We start from the raw sequence: 19,049 nt of genomic DNA, 5'->3' as shown, positions 1-19,049 counted from the left end.
AACTGAACAACAAACTGAAGATCATCTCATACAAAGGCTAACTTAAAGTAATTTAGAACCAGTTATTAAATTCAGAGTGGAAATACTGTAGTAACGTATCTTAGCCAATTCAAAATTGTTAAAACATTTAAATAATTTATAGTCTAAGCCCTTTCACTAATCACAATTATTCTTCCATTATTTCTTCCAATTGCTATTCATAAGTAGTTTTACATAATTGTTAACAATATAATTGCTCTACTTTTAATATCATTTCAAGTATGCCTTTCCATTTAATCTGGGAATTCTGTTTCTCAGTTGTACTCCCTGCATATTATTCTGTTAAACAGCTGTACTTGTTCAATCTTTTCCTCATTTTTGGATAGTTAGATTTTTCCAATACTTTTTGTTATATAGTAAAAAGAAAACTTTTAACTTAAAGTTTCCAATTTAGGTAGGTATGAAATAGTGCTTTCTGGCTGCCTTATTTTTCCAAACGTTTAATTACCTGCAAAGTTGAACATGTTTTCAAATGTTGGTTTTCTTATGTTCTTGATGTTCTCTGACCATCTGTATACTGGGGACTTACGAGGTATAAATACAGCACGCGTTTCCTTCTAGTCTAATGCCACCCTCAGCTCCGAAATGAGATTATTTTCCAATTAATCTATTTGGATGATAGCCTACTACTGCCGGATGATAACCCGGCAGTAGAAGTGTAACAAATGTAACTGCAAAGGATTCTACGGCAAATTAAAATCGGAAATCTGTTTTGTAAACTTTTTTTCTTCAGAGTAGATGCTTAATCCTGCTACAGCACTCTTAAATGTGGGGATATAGCTTCCATTCAGCTGCCCTTCACACCATTTGACTGGAAAACCTATTCATCCCGTTTCCTTTTGGGCTACAAACCTGAGCTTGAATCTTTATCACCCAGTACAGCCTGCGCGGAGCGAGGCCCCAAACCCGGGGGCCACAGGGTGTGCTGAGGCTGGGGGCGCGCCCGGCGAGCAGAGACGCCCCCTCGGACGGCCCTCCGCGGGAGCGCCTAGACCCGTCCCTCGGTGCCCGGCTGGGCCTGAAGCCCCCTCCCATCCTTCCTCAGGGCGGGGCCACGCCCCTCAGCCCACCTCTGACCACTTCACCTCCCGCAGTCCCGCGCTCGCAGCCTTTTTAGGCCCCTCCCTTTCGACCGCGCCCGTCAAGGCGCTCAGGTCCTGTCTCCCCGCCCTAGGGAAGGCTTCGCCACCGAGCCCACCACCTTCCACTCCTCCTCACGCCTAATCCTCCCAGATTCGGCCTGCTGGAATGCCCCTGCCCCTCGTCGCTCTATAGTAGCCGCCCCGACCCACACTGGGTCATCCTAAACCCCTCATTTCCCGGAGGAAGACCGGACGTTCACCGCTTCTTCGGTCCGCGGAGCGGGTGGGGCGAGGCTTCGCAGCCCATTTTACGACAACTTGCGGCCGCGCGGCGCGGCTGACGGCAACGCCGCGCTGCTCTTGGAGAGGTCACTCCGGAGACGGCGTTGGTTTTGGGGTGTGGGGTCCGTGGCACTATGTGGCGCGTCTGTGCGCGACGGGCTCAGAATGCAGCCCCCCGGGCGGGATTCGGGGCTCGGTGGACGGCCTTTCGGGAGGAGCCGGGAGCTCCGTGCGTGACCCCGCAGGCTGGCTCGGCTCTGGCTTGCTGCAGCAGCAAGACCCCAGGGTATGGCAGGGTCCGGGCACTCTGCGGCTGGAGCCCCGTCTCTTGGGCCACACCGCGGAATCGCGTCTTGCTGCAGCTCTGGGGATCGCCTAGCCGCCGCTGGTATAGCCTCCCCCCGCATCAGAAGGTAAGCCCCGGAACCTGTCCTTCGCGGGGATCCCGTTGTCCTTCACGGCAGACTTGTTGGCTTGGGATCCTTCCTTAGAGGCCTTGGTGATCCTCAGCCTCTGCCCCCCTCCGGGTATACTCTGTCAGTGTCCCTTCTCCATTACCCAGCTTTGCTTTAGCTCTTGAACTTCCCTCTCCTGACCTGTTCCATTGAAGAAGGAGCTGCAGGCTTCCTTCTCCTGACCGGTTCCATTCAAAGAAGAGCGCCAAACCTAGGACGGTCTGTGGAATGTCTGCTGAGGACATGCTCTTAGACCCACCCAGTACACTGGAGCGGGAGGCCTGTCCTTCTGGTTGAGAGCTTCTGATGTTAGGAAATCCCTTTATAAGCCCATTGCCCAATGTGTGAAGGGACTCAGACAGCGTTAAGTTAGTCTGAATTGAACGAAGTGTTACACCAGATTGAGAGTTAGGTAGCTCTTAAAATTGAGTATTTCTCCCTTTTCTCTAGGTTCCATTGCCTTCACTGTCCCCTACAATGCAGGCAGGCACCATAGCCCGCTGGGAAAAGAAGGAAGGAGAAAAAATCAATGAGGGTGAACTAATTGCAGAGGTAAGTTGGAAATGAGTTAGAAGAGACTAGCTTAGCTAAACGGAGTATTAACTATCTGAGTGGGTAATTATCCCTTTTGCCTGGAGAATTCCGTGGACAGAGGAGCCTGGTGGGCTGCTGTCCGTGGGGTCGCAAAGAGTCGGACACGACTGAAGTGACTTAGCATGCATGCATTAAGAAATTTAGATGTTTTTTACAGTTTGATATGAGAGATTGGTTAGCCAATTTAGCAGCAGCTAACCAAACTGATTTTTAGCCTGGGTGTTTTTAATAGGAATTCTTTCAAACCTGTGATAGAGGCTTTATTTTCATTGTTGAAATGTATGATTTTTTTTTATTGCTGTATGATTGATTTATGATGTTGTGTTAAATACTCTTTTCCATTTGGTTTATCACAGATACCAAATGTAGTTTCCTGTGCTATATAGTAGGACCATGTTGCTATCCATTCAATATGTCATAGTTTACATCTACAAACCCCAAAATCCTACTCTGTTCCTTCCCTGCCCCACCCCCTAATTACAAGTCTATTCTCTGTGAGTTCATTTCTATTTCATAGATAAGTTCATTTGTGCCATTTTAGATTCCACATATTTTTCTTCCTTTTTCTGACTTACTTCACTTTGAACTGTGTGATTTTAGACACAAGTTAATAAACTTCATACTGGCAGCAGAAGCCTAAGCTCCTGCTTTTGTGTTAAAAGGTTGAAACTGATAAAGCTACTGTTGGATTTGAGAGTGTGGAGGAGTGTTACATGGCAAAGATCCTTGTTGCTGAAGGTACCAGAGATGTTCCAGTTGGAGCAATCATCTGTATCACAGTTGAAAAGTGAGTAGTACCGGGGGAATCTGTGAAAGTCAGGTGCTTAAGTGGAGTATTTTAGCCCAGAACTGAGGAGTTAGTTAAAGGCTTCTAAGGCCGATAAATTCGCTTTATAACCCTCTTATACTTACGCATTCCTTCTCTTCCTTAGGCCTGAAGATGTTGAAGCCTTTAAAAATTACACACTGGATTCTTCAGCAGCACCTGCCCCACAAGCAGCCCCGGCACCACCCCCTGCCGCTGCCGCTCCATCACCTGCACCTTCTGCTCAGGCTCCTGGTAGCTCATATCCTACTCACATGCAGGTGAGGCTCAGCCTCTGGGTGTCTGCTCTAGAAAATTTATTTACTCATTATTTTTCAAAGATGAGTTGCATCCTGGAAACTGGCATTAAACCTGGCTAGTTTTTGTCATTTGAAAATAAACAGGTTTAAATGTGAAAATTTGCAACATTTATTTTTAGTGGTTATTTCCATATGTGTTTGCTTGGAGAGTTCTTTTAATCTTTTTTCACCTCAGTGTAGGATAATGTTTGGTACTTTTCATTCAAGAATGTCATGTCGGATTTTGAGGATTGTTTGTACGTATATCTGTACTTTGCTAAGTCACTTCAGTCGTGTCCAATTCTGTGACCCTGTGGACTGTAGCCCACCAGGCTCCTCTGTCCATGGGATTCTCCAGGCAGGAGTACTGGAATGGGCTGCCATGTCCTTCTCCAGGGGATCTTTCCAACCCAGGGATCGAACCTGTGTCTCTTAAGTCTCCTGCATTGGCAGGCAGGTTCTTTACCACTAGCACCACCTGGGAAACCCACTCATATCTACTCCCTGTATAAATAGAGGTTTTTGTTTTTTTTTAAGTAGGCACCAAGTGCTAACTATTGAATAAAAGCCCCCAATTAGTGTTTTTCCTTGACATGTAGTGTTCTGTTTTCTCAGAGTAAGTAAAATAATCCAGTAGTATTTAGAAAAGACTTAACAATAAAGAATCGGAGAAGGCAATGGCACCCCACTCCAGTACTCTTGCCTGGAAAATCCCATAGACGGAGGAGCCTGGTAGGCTGCAGTCCATGGGGTTGCTAAGAGTCGGACATGACTGAGCGACTTCACTTTCATTGTTCACTTTCATGCGTTGGTGAAGGAAATGGCAACCCACTCCAGTACTCTTTCCTGGAGAATCCCAGGGACAGGGGAGCCTGGTGCACTGCCATCTATGGGGTCGCACAGAGTCAGACACGACTGAAGTGACTTAGCAGCAACAATAAAGAATAAGTGTCAAATAGACATATATAATGTGGAGGAGGGCATGGTAATCTACTCCAGTATTCTTCCCTGGAGAATCCCCATGGACAGAGGAACATGGAGGGCTACAGTCCATGGGGTCTCAAAGAGTGAGACATGACTGAGCGATTCAGCACAGACATATACAGTAGCATTACAGCAAAGCTGAAGGTGGTAAATATAGTCACTGTTGATTCTGTTAATCAGTTTCTAAGAAACTGATTAGTTATTAGATATTAGGATTATCCCATGTATATTTGTGTGTTTTGGATATAGGAAATGGATAAAAGCCAGCTGCGTTTTTTCCTAAAGGATTAAGACTAGAACTTTTCCTTCTCTTAGTTTATTTGTAGAAGTTTTTGTATAGGAATAATTTTCTTCTTTGGGCATTATGTTCTATTCCCTGGTCTTTTATTAACATTCACTCATGATGAAATTTTTCCTGGTGGTCAGTTCACAGATCTATTCCATCCTGTTCAGCAAATTTTTTTTTTTTTAATTAAAAAAAAGTTACAAAAATTTTTTTTGGCTGGGCTGGGTTTTCATTGCCACGAGAAGGCTTTCTCTAATTGTGGTGAGCAGGGGCTACTCTCTTGTTTCGGTGCTTGGACTTCTCGCTGAGATGACCTCTCTTGTTGCAGAGCATGAGCTCTAGGTACATAAGCTTCAGTAGTTGCCCCTGGAGGGCTCTAGGGCATGGGCTTAGTCATTGTGGCGCATGGGATTCGTTGCCCCAAAGGCATGTGGGATCTTCTCAGACCAGGGATCAAAGCCGTGTCCTCTGAATTGGCAGGCCAGTTCCTAACCATTGGATCACCAGGGAAGGTCAAGAGTTCTAAGTTTTGTTTTACTTTTTCCCCCCACAGCTTCCTGAGACATCATCGAATAAAATGATTTTTCTCTCAGCATAATTCTTACGTTAATTAGATGCAAAAGACTAAGAAGATAGCAAGCAAAACCCATAACTGAGTGAGCATCCAAATTCAGTGAATGTATAAGCCATATAAATAGGGAAGCAGTCTTTAATCTAGATTAGCCAATCTGTTGTTTTAGATTTTACTTGGGAGGAAGTGACTATTGTTAAGAACAGGTGTTTGTTGTTTGGGTTTTTTTCAGCCATGCCATGTGGCATTCAGGATCTTAGTGCCCCACACAGGGAGTAACCCGTGCCCTGCTGCCTTGGGAGCACTGGGCCACCCGGGATGTCCCAAACAAGTCTTGATATTAGTTTTTTATCTTGAAAAAGCACCTGGGAGGGACTTCCCTAGTGGTCCACTGGTTAAGAATCTGCCTGCAGGGGTCACAGGTTCAATCCCTGGTCTGGGAAGATGCTCACATGCTGAAGAGCAACTGAATGCAAGTGCCACAACTCCTGAGCTTGTGCCCTCGAACCCACCAGCCCCAGCTACTGAGCCTGCGTGCCTTGAGCCCATGCCCTGCAACATGAGAAACCTCTCCGATGGGAAGCCTGTGCACCGTAGCTGGAGCATAGCACCTGCTCACTGCAACTAGAGAAAGCCTGTGTATAGCAATGAAGACCCCGTTCAGCCAAAAATAAATAACTAAAAATTTAAAAAAGTATCCAGGGAGTTTGGGAGCAATTCAGTCTCCTCTGAATGAAAAGGTAGATTTCAATAAAGCACACAGTAAAATTTTAGTGGAAAAGTCTTGACTGAGGTCATTCTATGAAGATGAAAGGCCTCTAGCTTAATTTAAGTGTTAAGAAAGATGAGAAGATGTTCTATGTTTAGATATTGTTGAGGAATTAATTTTAGCCGTCTAGAAAGAAATCTTTCCCCTCTGCCCACAGTTTTTAACTTTGGAGGGTGGGTCAGAGTATCATTGGCACTGTAAAAGCTTGAGCTTTGAAGGATGTACCTGTAGGGACACTATTGAGGCACGAGGCTTTTGCTTCTGGGGGTGCAGGAGGCAGATGGGAATTTGGATTGTCAGAGTTGCTGTCATTCCATAAAACTATTTGCTTGCCTGAGTGCCATTGTGTCAAAAGCTTTCTGGTGTTGAGTAATAATAAAATGTGTTTGTTTCTACAGGTGGTTCTTCCTGCCCTCTCTCCCACCATGACCATGGGCACAGTTCAGAGATGGGAAAAAAAAGTGGGTGAGAAGCTAAATGAAGGAGATTTATTGGCAGAGATAGAGACTGACAAGGCCACTATAGGTGAGATTTCTTCAGCTCTTAATGGTTGAGACACTGAGTTTTCCAGTGAGGGAAGAGGATTGCTATCCTATCCTATAATGAGTGAGTGATAACATGAAAAATTTTAATTCTTGGGATTAATTTCCTGGAACAGAATATTTTCATAAACAGAAGTGTTGCATAGTTAGATCTGTCGGTTCCATACTACATTCTCATTGAGTCAAGCATGTATCAGCTTGGAGATAATTTTTAGGCCAGAGTTTGCTTATTAGCCTTATGTTACTGAGAAGCTGTATCCAAACTGACATTCTTCACACTGGGCAGGGAGAAAAAAAGAGGAAATAGAAAATAGCACCAAAGGCAGGAAAATCCTGAAGAAATTCAGATGACTTTGAGGGAAAACTTGAAAATAGAGTTTAGATTATTTTTGTATATGAGAATGACTGATGAAATGTATATATTACCTGTTCAGATACCATATCACATTTCCTTTTATTGACTATCTGATTTATTTTTATGCTCAGAAAAAAAAAAAAAAACTGTAGACAATTAATATTTGCCATACTGTATCTGGATATCTGTAGATAAATATATATTTTTTCTGTCCAGTCCTCAAAAGATGCAGTAGGAGCTTCTGGGCATCCTCTGCAGCGGTCTTTTTCAGATTTTGTTCTTCACACCCCATGATTCCTTGATGGCGCCTTGGGGTAAAGGAGACTTAAGAGAGCTGGACTCTACTGTTTCCTTGCTCCCCTCCTTCACTTATGACTCTGTTTTATCTTTTAGCATATTGTGCTTCCCCCCATAAAATTTTATTAGAGGACAGCATTCTTGTTTGTTGTCTTTTGGCTGCCCGGGTCTTTGTTGCAGAGCTCAGGCTTGTTTCAGAGTATGGACTCCAGAGCTCACGGGCTCAACAATTGCAGTGGCAGACTTAGTTGCTCTGTGGCATATGGGATCTTAGTTCCCTGACTGGAGATCGAACCCATGTCCCCTGCTTTGGAAGACAGATTATTAACCACTGGACCACCAGGGAAGTCCCTATTCTGTTTGTTAAAAAGATTGATAAGAAGAAAAAAACAGAAAAGCCCTGGCAAAAATAGATCTGCTTTGCATTTTAACTTGATTACCAGTGTTGCTGTAGAGAGTGGTATTCTAGAAACTGGTCACTAGAGAAGTATTAACCTTGGTCAAACTCTAAACTCTGTAGTGGCCTTGGAGCCTTTTCTTTTGATATGTCTTGTATTGGATATTAATTCTCAGCTGGGAAATAAAAGGATTCATCAGAGATGTGTTCATCAGGGAGAGGCACAGCTCAACAGGAAGCTAAGGTCTAGAAGGCAAAAGATGTCCTCTACAGTGGCTCCTTTTAGTTTTACTTTTGGAATCCTTCATATTTGAGTTCCTTGTAAAAAAAAAAAGCAGTAGCTGGAAATTCCCTGGTGGTCCAGTGGTTAGGACTTCACGGTTTCCCTGCCGGGGGCCCGGGGTTCAATCCCTGGTGGGGAAACTGAGATCCCACAAGCTACATGGTGCAGTCAAAAAAAGAAAAGCAGTAGCTGAGTAAAGCTGTCAACACCACTGACTCTCTAGTAATGCTGTGTTTCTTCATACTGAAATAGTTGGTTTAATACCAAGTATGCCCTCCTCAGAAAAGTTCCAAAGATGCAGCACTATCAACTGTAGTAGCTCTTCTAATTTAACAACCATGTGGTTCTTTTCTTTAGCAGTACAGCTGATGCCATCTTGGGAGACTTGTGGGTCTGCATAGGGCTGCCCTTGGAGATGTTTTAAAGAAAACATTCAGAACTAACCACTGTGTAACCTCTTGGGGTTTTACTTAACAAATATTTATTAGTATTTACTTTGTGAAGTGAAGTTGCTCAGTCATGTCTGACTCATTGCGACCTCATGGACTGTAGCCTACCAGGCTCCTCTGTCCATGGGATTTTCCAGGCAAGAGTTCTGGAGTGGTTTGCCATTTCCTTCTCCAGGGAATCTTCCCATCCCAGGGATCGAACCCAGGTCTCCCACATTGTAGGCAGATGCTTTACTGTCTGAACCACCAGTAGGTACTATTTCCAAGTGCTTGGAAAATATTAATTCACTTAACTTTTGTAATAGCCCTGTGAGGTAGGTACTGTTGTTCCCATTTTGTAGGTAAAGAGGCTGAGATACAGGTTAAATAGCTCGCAAAAGGTTATATAGCTACTTTGAAGAACTGTTTACTTGAAAACTGTGCTTTGAATTTGATAGGCTAGTAAAGGCCATTAAGTTCCACAATGGTTTTTTCTTTCCATTTAAGGTTTTGAAGTACAGGAGGAAGGTTACCTCGCAAAAATTCTGATCCCAGAAGGCACACGCGATGTCCCTCTAGGAGCCCCGCTCTGTATCATTGTAGAGAGAGAGGCAGATATACCCGCGTTTGCTGACTACCAGCCCGCCGAAGTAACTGATTTAAAACCACCAGCACCACCACCTATCCCATCTCCGGTAGGTATGCTTCTAGAATTGAGGGAACACTTACCTTATTCATCTCAAAATTAAGGGGTGATATTCTGGGTTCCTTTCAGTGCTAAGAGTTTGTGACTCAGGAAGGAGATAGTTAACATTTATGGAGATCTACAGGGTGCATAGGACTGCACTGTTTACATACTGGTCAATAGTTTGATTCTTGTAATTTTTCTTTTCCCTGCTTTCTTGAGTCTTGTTGAGAACAAAGCTGAGGTGACTTGTTCTTTTTATGCTTTAGGTGTAGATACACATATGGAAGGTAATGCTTCGTCACCTGTTTTCTATAGAATTTGTAGTTTTTGTTAGTCCTCTTGGTATTCACATATTATAGTAGGTCAAGGTTATATTTGTAACACATGGGAATCTTGACATAAATGGCTTATCTTGCGTAGAATTTAGTCTTTAGTTATATACTATATACCAGGGTTTCCCTCGTAGCTCAGTCAATAAAGAATCGGCCTGCAATGCAGGAGACCTGGGTTCGATTCCTGGCTCAGAAAGATCCCCTGGAGAAGGAAATGGCAACCCATTTCAGTATTTTTGCCTGGAGAATCCCATGGACAGAGGAGTCTGACAGGCTATAGTCCATGGGGTCTCAAGGGTTGGACATGACTTAGTGACTAAACCACCACCATATGCTGTATACCTATAACATGAACTCATGAATTCCAGGCAGAAATAACACTATAAGACTTCTGCAGGTGTAGAATCATGTGAGTTTAGACTAGGTACACAGTTCTGTCAGAAAACTTTGATTTCTGACTTCCATACATTTATGGGGAGCTGGCAAGTAGTAGTATTGGCTAATTTTTTTTAATGTTTTTTCAACATGGAACCTTCCAGAATAATTTATTATTTTGGAAGTAGGTTAAGTAAAAACCATGTAGGTGATATAAGAGAATGAGAATAAAAAAGGGACAAGAAAATAAGAGACAAGAGATTAAAGTGAAGAAAGGCTATAAGGATGTTATATACTGGTCACCAGAATTAAATTCAGTGCCTCTCTGTATTAATCATGGAGTTAGAGAACTTGACTTTGTTCTGTCTTTGTTAAAATAATGTCATTGTATTCATATTGCTGTATTATGTTGGTTAAGCAAGAAAAATGAGCATTTGACCTTTGGAAAAAAGATGAAAGTTATATTATTAAAATAGGTTTGACTTAATAAACTATAAGCTCTTAATCTTTCAGGTCAGTCTTTGCAGTGGTGAATTAACAATTTGTAACTTTTTTCAAAAGGCAGCCCCTGTTCCTCCAACGCCCCAACCTGTAGCCCCTCCACCTTCAGCCCCCCGGCCAGTTGCTCCAGCTGGACCAAAGGGAAGAGTGTTCGCTAGCCCACTTGCAAAGAAGTTGGCAGCAGAGAAAGGGATTGACCTTACACAAGTAAAAGGTATGTCTGTTTCTATGGAATGGAGTTTTACTAAAATTGAGTTTCCTCCTTATGACCAGAGAGTACAACTGCAACTATTAATATATAGAGCTGTCTTATCTGGAAAAGTAGGGAGAAGGATGAGGGAGGGAACTAGCAGAGTAGGAAAACTTATTGTGCTTTACTTGGTTTGTCTAAGATCTACCTGTATAATTTAGATAGCTTTTTTCGTTTTCTATTAATAGGAACTGCTTAATTGTTGGTGAAAGTATGATGTGTTCACCTAAGTTGGGTTATAGTACTTGATTATGTAATAAGAAATCTGTATTAGTGCTAGCCTGAGTGAATATAACAATACTCAAAACACAACATGAAGTTGGGATGATTTGAAATGACTTAAAATAATAAAATTCATATAAAACTGAACTAACGCCTATTGAGGGCAAAGGAAAATGTCTTACTCATCTTTTCCTTCCCAAAGAGAACGTGTAGCTTAGTGATAAGAGCACAGGCTCTTGAATCAGACCATCTAGGGTTTAATCCTGGCTTTATCACTTTCTATGTAATATGTCTTTTGATGAATTACTTTATCTGTTTTTCCATCTGTAAAACTGAGATAATAGTTTCCAATAAAATAAGTGAAGGGCTTAGAACAGTATCTAGAATATAGTAATACTCCATACATATTAATTTTGTTCACATTATTATTATTGGCTGGCATTTAAATGTTTTAAGCTAAAATTTAATGTAAGGTAATTAATATAGTTTAGAAAGGGGTGGGAGGAATTACTATTCCTGGAGCTTGGTTCAATGGCTAGTACTCTGTGCCAGTCATTTAATTACCAGACTTAATTTGCATAACACTTGAATTTTGGATAGGAAAATAGACTCTTGAAAGATCTATTCTGTTAAGCAATGAAGTTGCAATTCGAATCTAGATTTGTTTCATTTTAGAATCTGTATTTTTCCCATTACCCTATACTTCCTTCTGTTTCGATGTTCTGCCATCTTTAATTATTCAAAATAATGGCTACTTCTCCAGTTATCCAGCTATGAGCAAACATCATTGGTTATCACTGTCTGGAGCCTGTTGTTTTTATGGTTTGAAAGCAAGCCAGTTGCCAAAGATATGGGGACAGAAGTTATCATTGTTTTACCTCAGAGAATTCTTGTGAAAAGATCCTTTTTTCAATCTTAATGTCATTTCACTAACATATTATCATTCTTCATGTATGTATGATTAGGGATAGCAATTTAAGTTGGAAAACACTTTTAAGTGGAGGAAGGACTGGGTTAATAATTATATCGAAGAATTTAAACAAGTAAATGAGGACCATTTGTTGGATATTGAGTGATACTCGCTGTCTTAGGAAATATTTATGTGGAAAAAAATCTCAGTATTCTTATGCAGTTAGAGTTAAGTGATTCATTTATTTAAATAAATATTCATTGAGTACTGTCTGTGCATCCAACACTTGTTCATGGGACAGACAATAAAGAAGTGAATGGATGGGGATTATAACACAGTAGTTACGAGTATTGGCTTTAGAACTGGAATGCTTAGATTTAAACCCCAGCTCTGTCGAACACTAGGTGTGTTCCCTTTGCTGTCTCAGTTTCTTTATTTGTATATAGAAATAAAGCTTTATAGCTTGTTGGGATTAAATACGTTAATAACAGTGCCTGTATGTAGGAAGCAAATATAGGTAATTAGCTATGATAATAATAGCTTATTAAATAATATGATTTGAATGCTAACAAATAAGTAAACCAAGTGTTATGCTAGTGAATAACAAACAGGGTACCTCTGTGTCATGGGTTTCCCAGGTGGCACAGGGGTCAAGAGTTTGCCTGCCAGTATAGGAGACACGGATTCGATCCTTGGGTCAGGACGGTCCCCTGGAATAGGAAATGGCAGCCCACGCCAGGATTCTTGCCTGCATGGACAGAGGATGGACAGTTTCATGGACAGAGGATCCCGACAGTCCATGGGGTCGCAAGGAGTGAGACACGACTGAGCGACTCAGCATAGCACACGCATGCATGCATGACCACTTTTGGACGGGATGGTTGGGGAAGATCTTTTTGACGAGGTGAAATTTGATCTGATCTGAAAGATGAGGAGGAGTCAGCTATGAGCCAACCTTGTGAAGAACCACAGGAGAAGCATTCTGGGCAAAGACCAGCCTGAAGGGGAGAGAGTTTGGTGTGTTTGAGGCAAAGAAAGGAAGCCAGTGTTAATGGAGCATAGTGAGCAAAGTGGTAGGGAATGAGGACAGAAAGAAACTCAGGGGTAAGAACATAAAAGACTTTACAGGTTACGATAGAGTTAGAATTTTATTTCAAGTAGAGCAGGAAGCCATTGAAAGATTAAAATGAAGAAGTGGCATAAAATCATTTATATTTTTAAAAGATTGTTTTGGCTGCTCTGTGCAAATGGATTAAATGAAAGCAAAAGTGTCTGTTAAGATGTTGCTGGAGTCAGTGGTTTACACAAAGGTGATGAGAATAGAAATGGAAAGAAATGGGCAGCATCAACATACGTTTGTGGCAGAATCAACAGAACTTTGTCAAGGACTGGATATGAGGACTCAACAATAGCGACTTCAAAAGATATATGCAGTGACAGTTTAGACAGGGTGAAAAGTGAATGAAAAAGTAGAGATAGCATTGTCGACAACTTAGTCAAGAGCTTTTGCTGTGGAGGAAGGCACAGAAATAGAAATGTACCTTTTGGGAGGATATGGGCTCAAGAAAGGACTTTAGAAAATGAGTGGTGGTAGAACAGGCCTAGTGTAGTTTCTCAGCTGTGGCAGTGCTGACATTTTTGACCAGGTAATTCTTTGTTTGTGGGCTTCTCTGGTGGCAAACCACTTCAATATTCTTGCTCTGAGAACCCCATGAACAGTATGAAAAGGCAAAAATATAGGACCCTGAAAGATGAACTCTCCAGGTCAGCAGGTGCCCAGTATGCTACTGGAGACCAGTGGAGACCTAACTCCAGAAAAAAGGAAGCGATAGAGCTAAAGCAAAAACAATGCCCAGCTGTAGATGTGACAGGTGATGGAAGTAAAGTCCGATGCTGTAAAGAGCAATATTGCCTGGGAACCTGGAATATTAGGTCTGTGAATCAAGGCAAATTGGAAGTGGTCAAACAGGAGATGGCAAGAGTGAACACTGACATTTTAGGAATCAGCAAACTAAAATGGACTGGAATGGATGAATTTAACTCAGATGACCATTTTATCTACTACTGTGGGCAAGAATCCCTTAGAGGAGACGGAGTAGCCATCATAGTCAACAAGAGTTCAAAATGCAGTACTTGGATGCAATCTCAAAAACAACAGAATGATCTCTGTTCGTTTCCAAGGCAAACCATTCAATATCACAGTATCCAAGTCTATGCCCCAACCAATAATGCTGAAGAAGCTGCAGTTGAACGATTCTGTGAAGACCTACAAACCTTCTAGAACTAACACCCAAAAATGATGTCCTTTTCTTTATAGGGGACTGGAATGCAAAAGTGGGAAGTCAAGAAATACCTGGAGTAACAGGAAAATTAGGCCTTGGAGTACAGAATGAAGCAGGGTAAAGGCTAATAGAGTTTTGCCAAGAGAACGCACTGGTCATAGCAAACACCCTCTAGAAACAGCACAAGAGAAGACCCTACAAATCGATACCATCAGATGATCAATACCAAAATCAGATTGATTATATTCTTTGCAGCCAAAGATGGGGAAGCTCTATACAGTCAGGAAAAACAAGACCAGGAGCTGACTGTGGCTCAGATCACGAACTCCTTATTGTCAAATTCAGACTTAAATTGAAGAAGGTAGGGAAAACCACTAGACCATTCAGGTATGACCTAAATCAAATCCCTTATGCCTATACAGTGGAAGTGACAAATAGATTCAAGAGAATAGATCTGATAGAGTGCCTGAGGAACTATAGATGGAGGTTTGTGACATTGTACAGGAGGCAGTGATCAAGACCATCCCCAAGAAAAAGAAATGCAAAAAGGCAAAATGGTTCTCTGAGGAGGCCTTACAAACAGCAATGATAAGAAGAGAAGTGAAAAGCAAAGAAGAAAAGGAAAGATATACCCATCTGAATGCAGAGTTTCAAAGAATAGCAAGGAGAGATAAGAAAACCTTCCTCAGTGATGAGTGCAGAGAAAGAGGAAAACAATAGAATGGGAAAGACCAGAGATCTCTTCAAGATAATTAGAGATACCAAGGGAACTTTTCATGCAACGATGGGCACAATAGAGGACAGAAATGGTGTGGACCTAACAGAAGCAGAAGATATTAAGAAGAGGTGGCAAGAATACACAGAACCATACAAAAAAGATCTTCATGACCCAGATAACCATGATGGTATGATCACTCACCTAGAGCCAGACATCCTGGATTGTGAAGTCAAGTGGACCTTAGGAAGCATCACTATGAACAAAGCTAGTGGAGGTGATGGAATTCCAGTTGAGCTATTTCAAATCCTAAAAGATGATGCGGTGAGAGTGCTGCACTCAATATGCCAGCAAATTTGGAAAACTCAGCAGTGGCCACAGGACTAGAAAAGGTAATTTTCATTCCAATCCCAAAGAATGCTCAAACTACCACATGATTGCACTCATCTCACAGACTAGTAAAGTAATGCTCAAAATTCTCCAAGCCAGGCTTCAACAGTAGTTGAACCATGAACTTCCACATATTCAAGCTGGATTTAGAAAAGGTAGAGGAACCAGAGATCAAATTGCTAACATCTTTTGGATCACAGAAAAAGCAAGAGAGTTCCAGAAAAACATCTACTTCTGCTTTATTGACTATGCAAAGCCTTTGACTGTGAATCACAACAAACTGTGGAAAATTCTGAAAGAGATGGGAATACCAGACCACCTGACCTGCCTCCTGAGAAATCTGTATGCAGGTCAGGAAGCAACAGTTAGAACCGGATATGGATCAACAGACTGGTTCCATATCGGGAAATGAGTATGTTAGGGCTGTATATTGTCACCCTGCTTATTTAATTTGTATGCAGAGTACATCATGCGAAATGCTGGACTGGATGAAGGACAAGCTGGAATCAACATTGCTGGGAGAAATATCAATAACCTCAAATATGCAGATGACACCACCCTTATGGCAGAAAGTGAAGAACTAAAGAACCTCTTGATGAAAGTGAAAGAGGAGAGTGAAAAAGTTGACTTAAAATTCAACATTTAGAAAACTAAGATCATGGCATCTGGTCCCATCACTTCATGGCAAATAGATGGGGAAACAGTGACAGACTTTATTTTTGGGGGCTCCAAAATCACTGCAGGTGGTGACTGCAGCCATGAAATTAAAAAAACGCTTGCTTCTTGGAAGAAAAGTTATGACCAACCTAAAAAGCTTATTAAAAAGCAGAGGCGGTACTTTGCCAAGACAGGTTCATCTAATCAAAGCTATGGTTTTTTCAGTAGTCATGTATGGATGTGAGAGTTGCACTACAAAGAAAGCTGAGCACAGAAGAATTGATGCTTTTGAACTGTGGTGTTGGAGAAGACTCTTGAGAGTCCCTTGAACTGCAAGGAGACCCAACCAGTCCATGGAAATCAGTCCTGAATATTTATTGGAAGGACTGACGCTGAAGCTGAAACTCCAATACTTTGGCTACCTGATGCGAAGAACTGACTCATTGGAAAAGATCCTGATTCTGGGAAAGATTGAAGGCAGGAGGCGAAGGCAACGACAGAGGATGAGATGGTTGGATGGCATCACCGACTCAATGAACATGAGTTTGAGTAAACTCTGGGAGTTGGTGATGGACTGGGAGGCCTGATGTGCTGTGGTCCATGGGTTCGCAAAGAGTTGGACATGACTGAGTAACTGAATGGAACTGGTGACTCAGTGGTAAAGTATTCACCTGCCAGTGCAGGAGACACAGTTGCAACCCCTGGGTCGGGAAGATCCTCTGGAGAAGGAAATGACAATACACTCTAGTATTCTTACCTGGGAAATCCTATGGAGAGAAGAGCCTGATGTGCTGCAGTTCATGGGGTGGCAAAAGAGTTAGACATGACTTAGTGACTAAATAACAGTTCTTGGTGGAGTGAGGGTGGGGTTCCTCTGCATTGTAGCATGTTTAGTAGCATCCTTGGCTCTTAATTGCTACAGGGTAGTAGCATCCCCCACTTGTAACAACTAAAAAACATTTCAAACTGCCAGTGCCCCCCCTGGCCAAACTGCAAAATTGCCTTGTTGAGAACCAGTGGTCTAATAGACAGGGATAAATTGATGATGCAGAATAATTTGGCAAGGAATAAAGTTCTGAGGATGCAAAAGGGGATGAGATTGCTCTTGGGTATTAGGACAGTCTGTCTGTTTTTATAGGAGGGAAGAGAATATGGGGTGGTTTTATAGGTTTGGTGGCAACAGATGAGGATGAACCTCTCTGGTTGCTGCTATTTGTTCAGTAAAATATAAAGTGAGCGAGGAGTTCCCTGGTGGTTTAGTGGCTTGGACTTGGTGCTTTCAGTACTGTGGCCCGAGTTCAATCCCTGGTTGGGGAACAGATCCTGCAAGCTGCTCAGCATGGCCAAAAAAGTATAAAGTGAGGTGACCTGCTGTAGAGTTAGTGTGGGAAGGTTTGAGGTTAGAGAGACTATGAAATACTGTTCTCAGAGATTGTGAAAGTGACTTCAGGAGAGACAGTTTATCTTCTGGGTAGTTTTGTGAGTCTGTTTTAGATTTATGTCTCTGATTTATAGTGCGGTCAGTCAGCTAGGTATGTGCTTCCTTCTCCCAGCAATATTAAACTACTCTGGTGCTGGCACTGAGAAGGCCTGTGTTAAAGAGCTTGCCCGGACAGTGATGGTAACAATGATCTGTAGAGTGTAGCCTGGGTAAGGAGGACGTGAAGACAGGAGGATGACAACAGATGATGAGAGTGGAGGAGTCAGTCTTGATGAAGTGGAAGAAATTTTGCAGTGGGTGGAAGGAATGGTTTAAAATAAGTGAGCTGAGAGGATCAGCAGTTAGTGTTTTCTGACAACAACTCTAACATGTAATGATATTTTTCCAGACCATCAGTCAGTTCTGTGACACCACCCGGGTAACCAACAGTTCAATCCTGTTCTGACACTAACTCTCCAGAGTTAGCATCAGACTCCACAGATTTAAGGGTCTAGTCCCACAAGTCTGCCCTCATTTCAGGGGGCAGTTGTGAGTCCTGGGGACCACCCATATTTGTTTTCCGTGGGCTATAAACCAGAAGTGCCTAAGACCCCCCTCCTCAGGTTTGATAATCATTAGAATGATTCACAGAACTCAGCAAAGCACTTTACTGTTGCCTATTTATTGTAAAAGATACAACTCAGGAACAGTCAAATGGAAGAGATGCATAAGAGAGTATGGGTGTTCTGGTGAGAGCATCACCCCCTTGGCACGTTAATATGTGCACCAACCCAGAAGCCTTCCAGGTCTGGTTCAGGATTTTTTATTTTTATAGGGGCGTGGCTGCCCCTTTACAAGCGTGGTTAATTGAACCATTGTATGTGTGTGCTCAGTTGCTCAGTCATGTCCGACTCTTTGAGCCGCCAGGCTTCTCTGTCCATGAAATTTTCCAGGCAAGAATACTGGAGTGGGTTGCCATTTCCTTCTCCAGGGGATCTTCCTGACCTAGGGATCGAACCTACATCTCTTGCATCTCCCTCATTAACAGGCGGATTCTTTACCACTGTGCCATCTGGAAAGCTGGATTGTATCATTGGCCATTGGTTATTGTACTTAATCTCCAATCCTCACCTCTACCCCCTTCCCAAGGGACAGGTTGCTCATTAAATTTGACCAAAATATGATCATTTTGGGAGAAGCTGTTTTGAAAGGCTAAACCCTGATGTTCAGAGTTTGATTTGTCTCAAAGCTACCCATATTATGGTTTATATTTCTTTGATACAGAGCATTTTCACATCACTGTCCCATTTTATCTTCATGACAGACCCATCAGCAGGGGCTGGTATAATAATCTATCTTACAGATGAGACTAAAGAGCAGATGAGATTAAGTGACTGTAGTCATCTGTCTAGTTTATATTTGACAGCAGCCCTACATTTTTCACTCCTAGTCTAGTGTTCTTCCCTTTATACTATACTGCCTTATGATGATATGTTATGCCTTCCTAGGGAGATAAGCAAAAGAATTTCAAAGATTTCTACCAACTCCTCAGAGGGAGTTCTTATGGGTGGCTGAAGATTAGCATAAGACAGGTGGTCCTGCAGTTTCCTCATCTTGAGGAACGAAAGGGCTGAGATCAGCCTTGGCTGCAAGGACGACTATGGTTTCTGTCCTTTATGAGGAGGGGATCTGATAGGCGTGCTGCCGCCTCTGTTCTAGCTCCTGGTAGGGATACACAGTCTTAGCCAACCAGTTTTTATAATGAAGGAGAGGACTTGGGGTGAACTGTCTTCTTTGGAGGAAGATGAATCAATTTGACCAAATTTTTTTAGAAGTGGG

The 19,049-nt window shown here is 42.3% G+C and overlaps 1 protein-coding gene across 1 annotated transcript in view; it reads left to right on the top strand.

Annotated features, from left to right (window-relative positions):
• The first annotated feature begins 1,472 nt into the window (after positions 1-1,472).
• Positions 1,473-19,049, top strand: part of DLAT (dihydrolipoamide S-acetyltransferase) — a 32,578-nt gene continuing 15,001 nt past the window's right edge. The window contains exons 1-7 of the mRNA XM_065944736.1: positions 1,473-1,816; positions 2,309-2,410; positions 3,115-3,239; positions 3,385-3,538; positions 6,565-6,691; positions 8,976-9,163; positions 10,425-10,578. Coding sequence (XP_065800808.1) covers positions 1,538-1,816; positions 2,309-2,410; positions 3,115-3,239; positions 3,385-3,538; positions 6,565-6,691; positions 8,976-9,163; positions 10,425-10,578 — 1,129 coding nt within the window. The 5' untranslated portion in view covers positions 1,473-1,537. The remainder of the gene's footprint in view (positions 1,817-2,308; positions 2,411-3,114; positions 3,240-3,384; positions 3,539-6,564; positions 6,692-8,975; positions 9,164-10,424; positions 10,579-19,049) is intronic.

Source organism: Muntiacus reevesi, chromosome 9, assembly GCF_963930625.1.
Source record: "Muntiacus reevesi chromosome 9, mMunRee1.1, whole genome shotgun sequence".
In the NCBI taxonomy this organism is placed as follows: Eukaryota; Metazoa; Chordata; class Mammalia; order Artiodactyla; family Cervidae; genus Muntiacus; species Muntiacus reevesi.
This window is presented reverse-complemented; position numbering and strand designations above follow the sequence as displayed.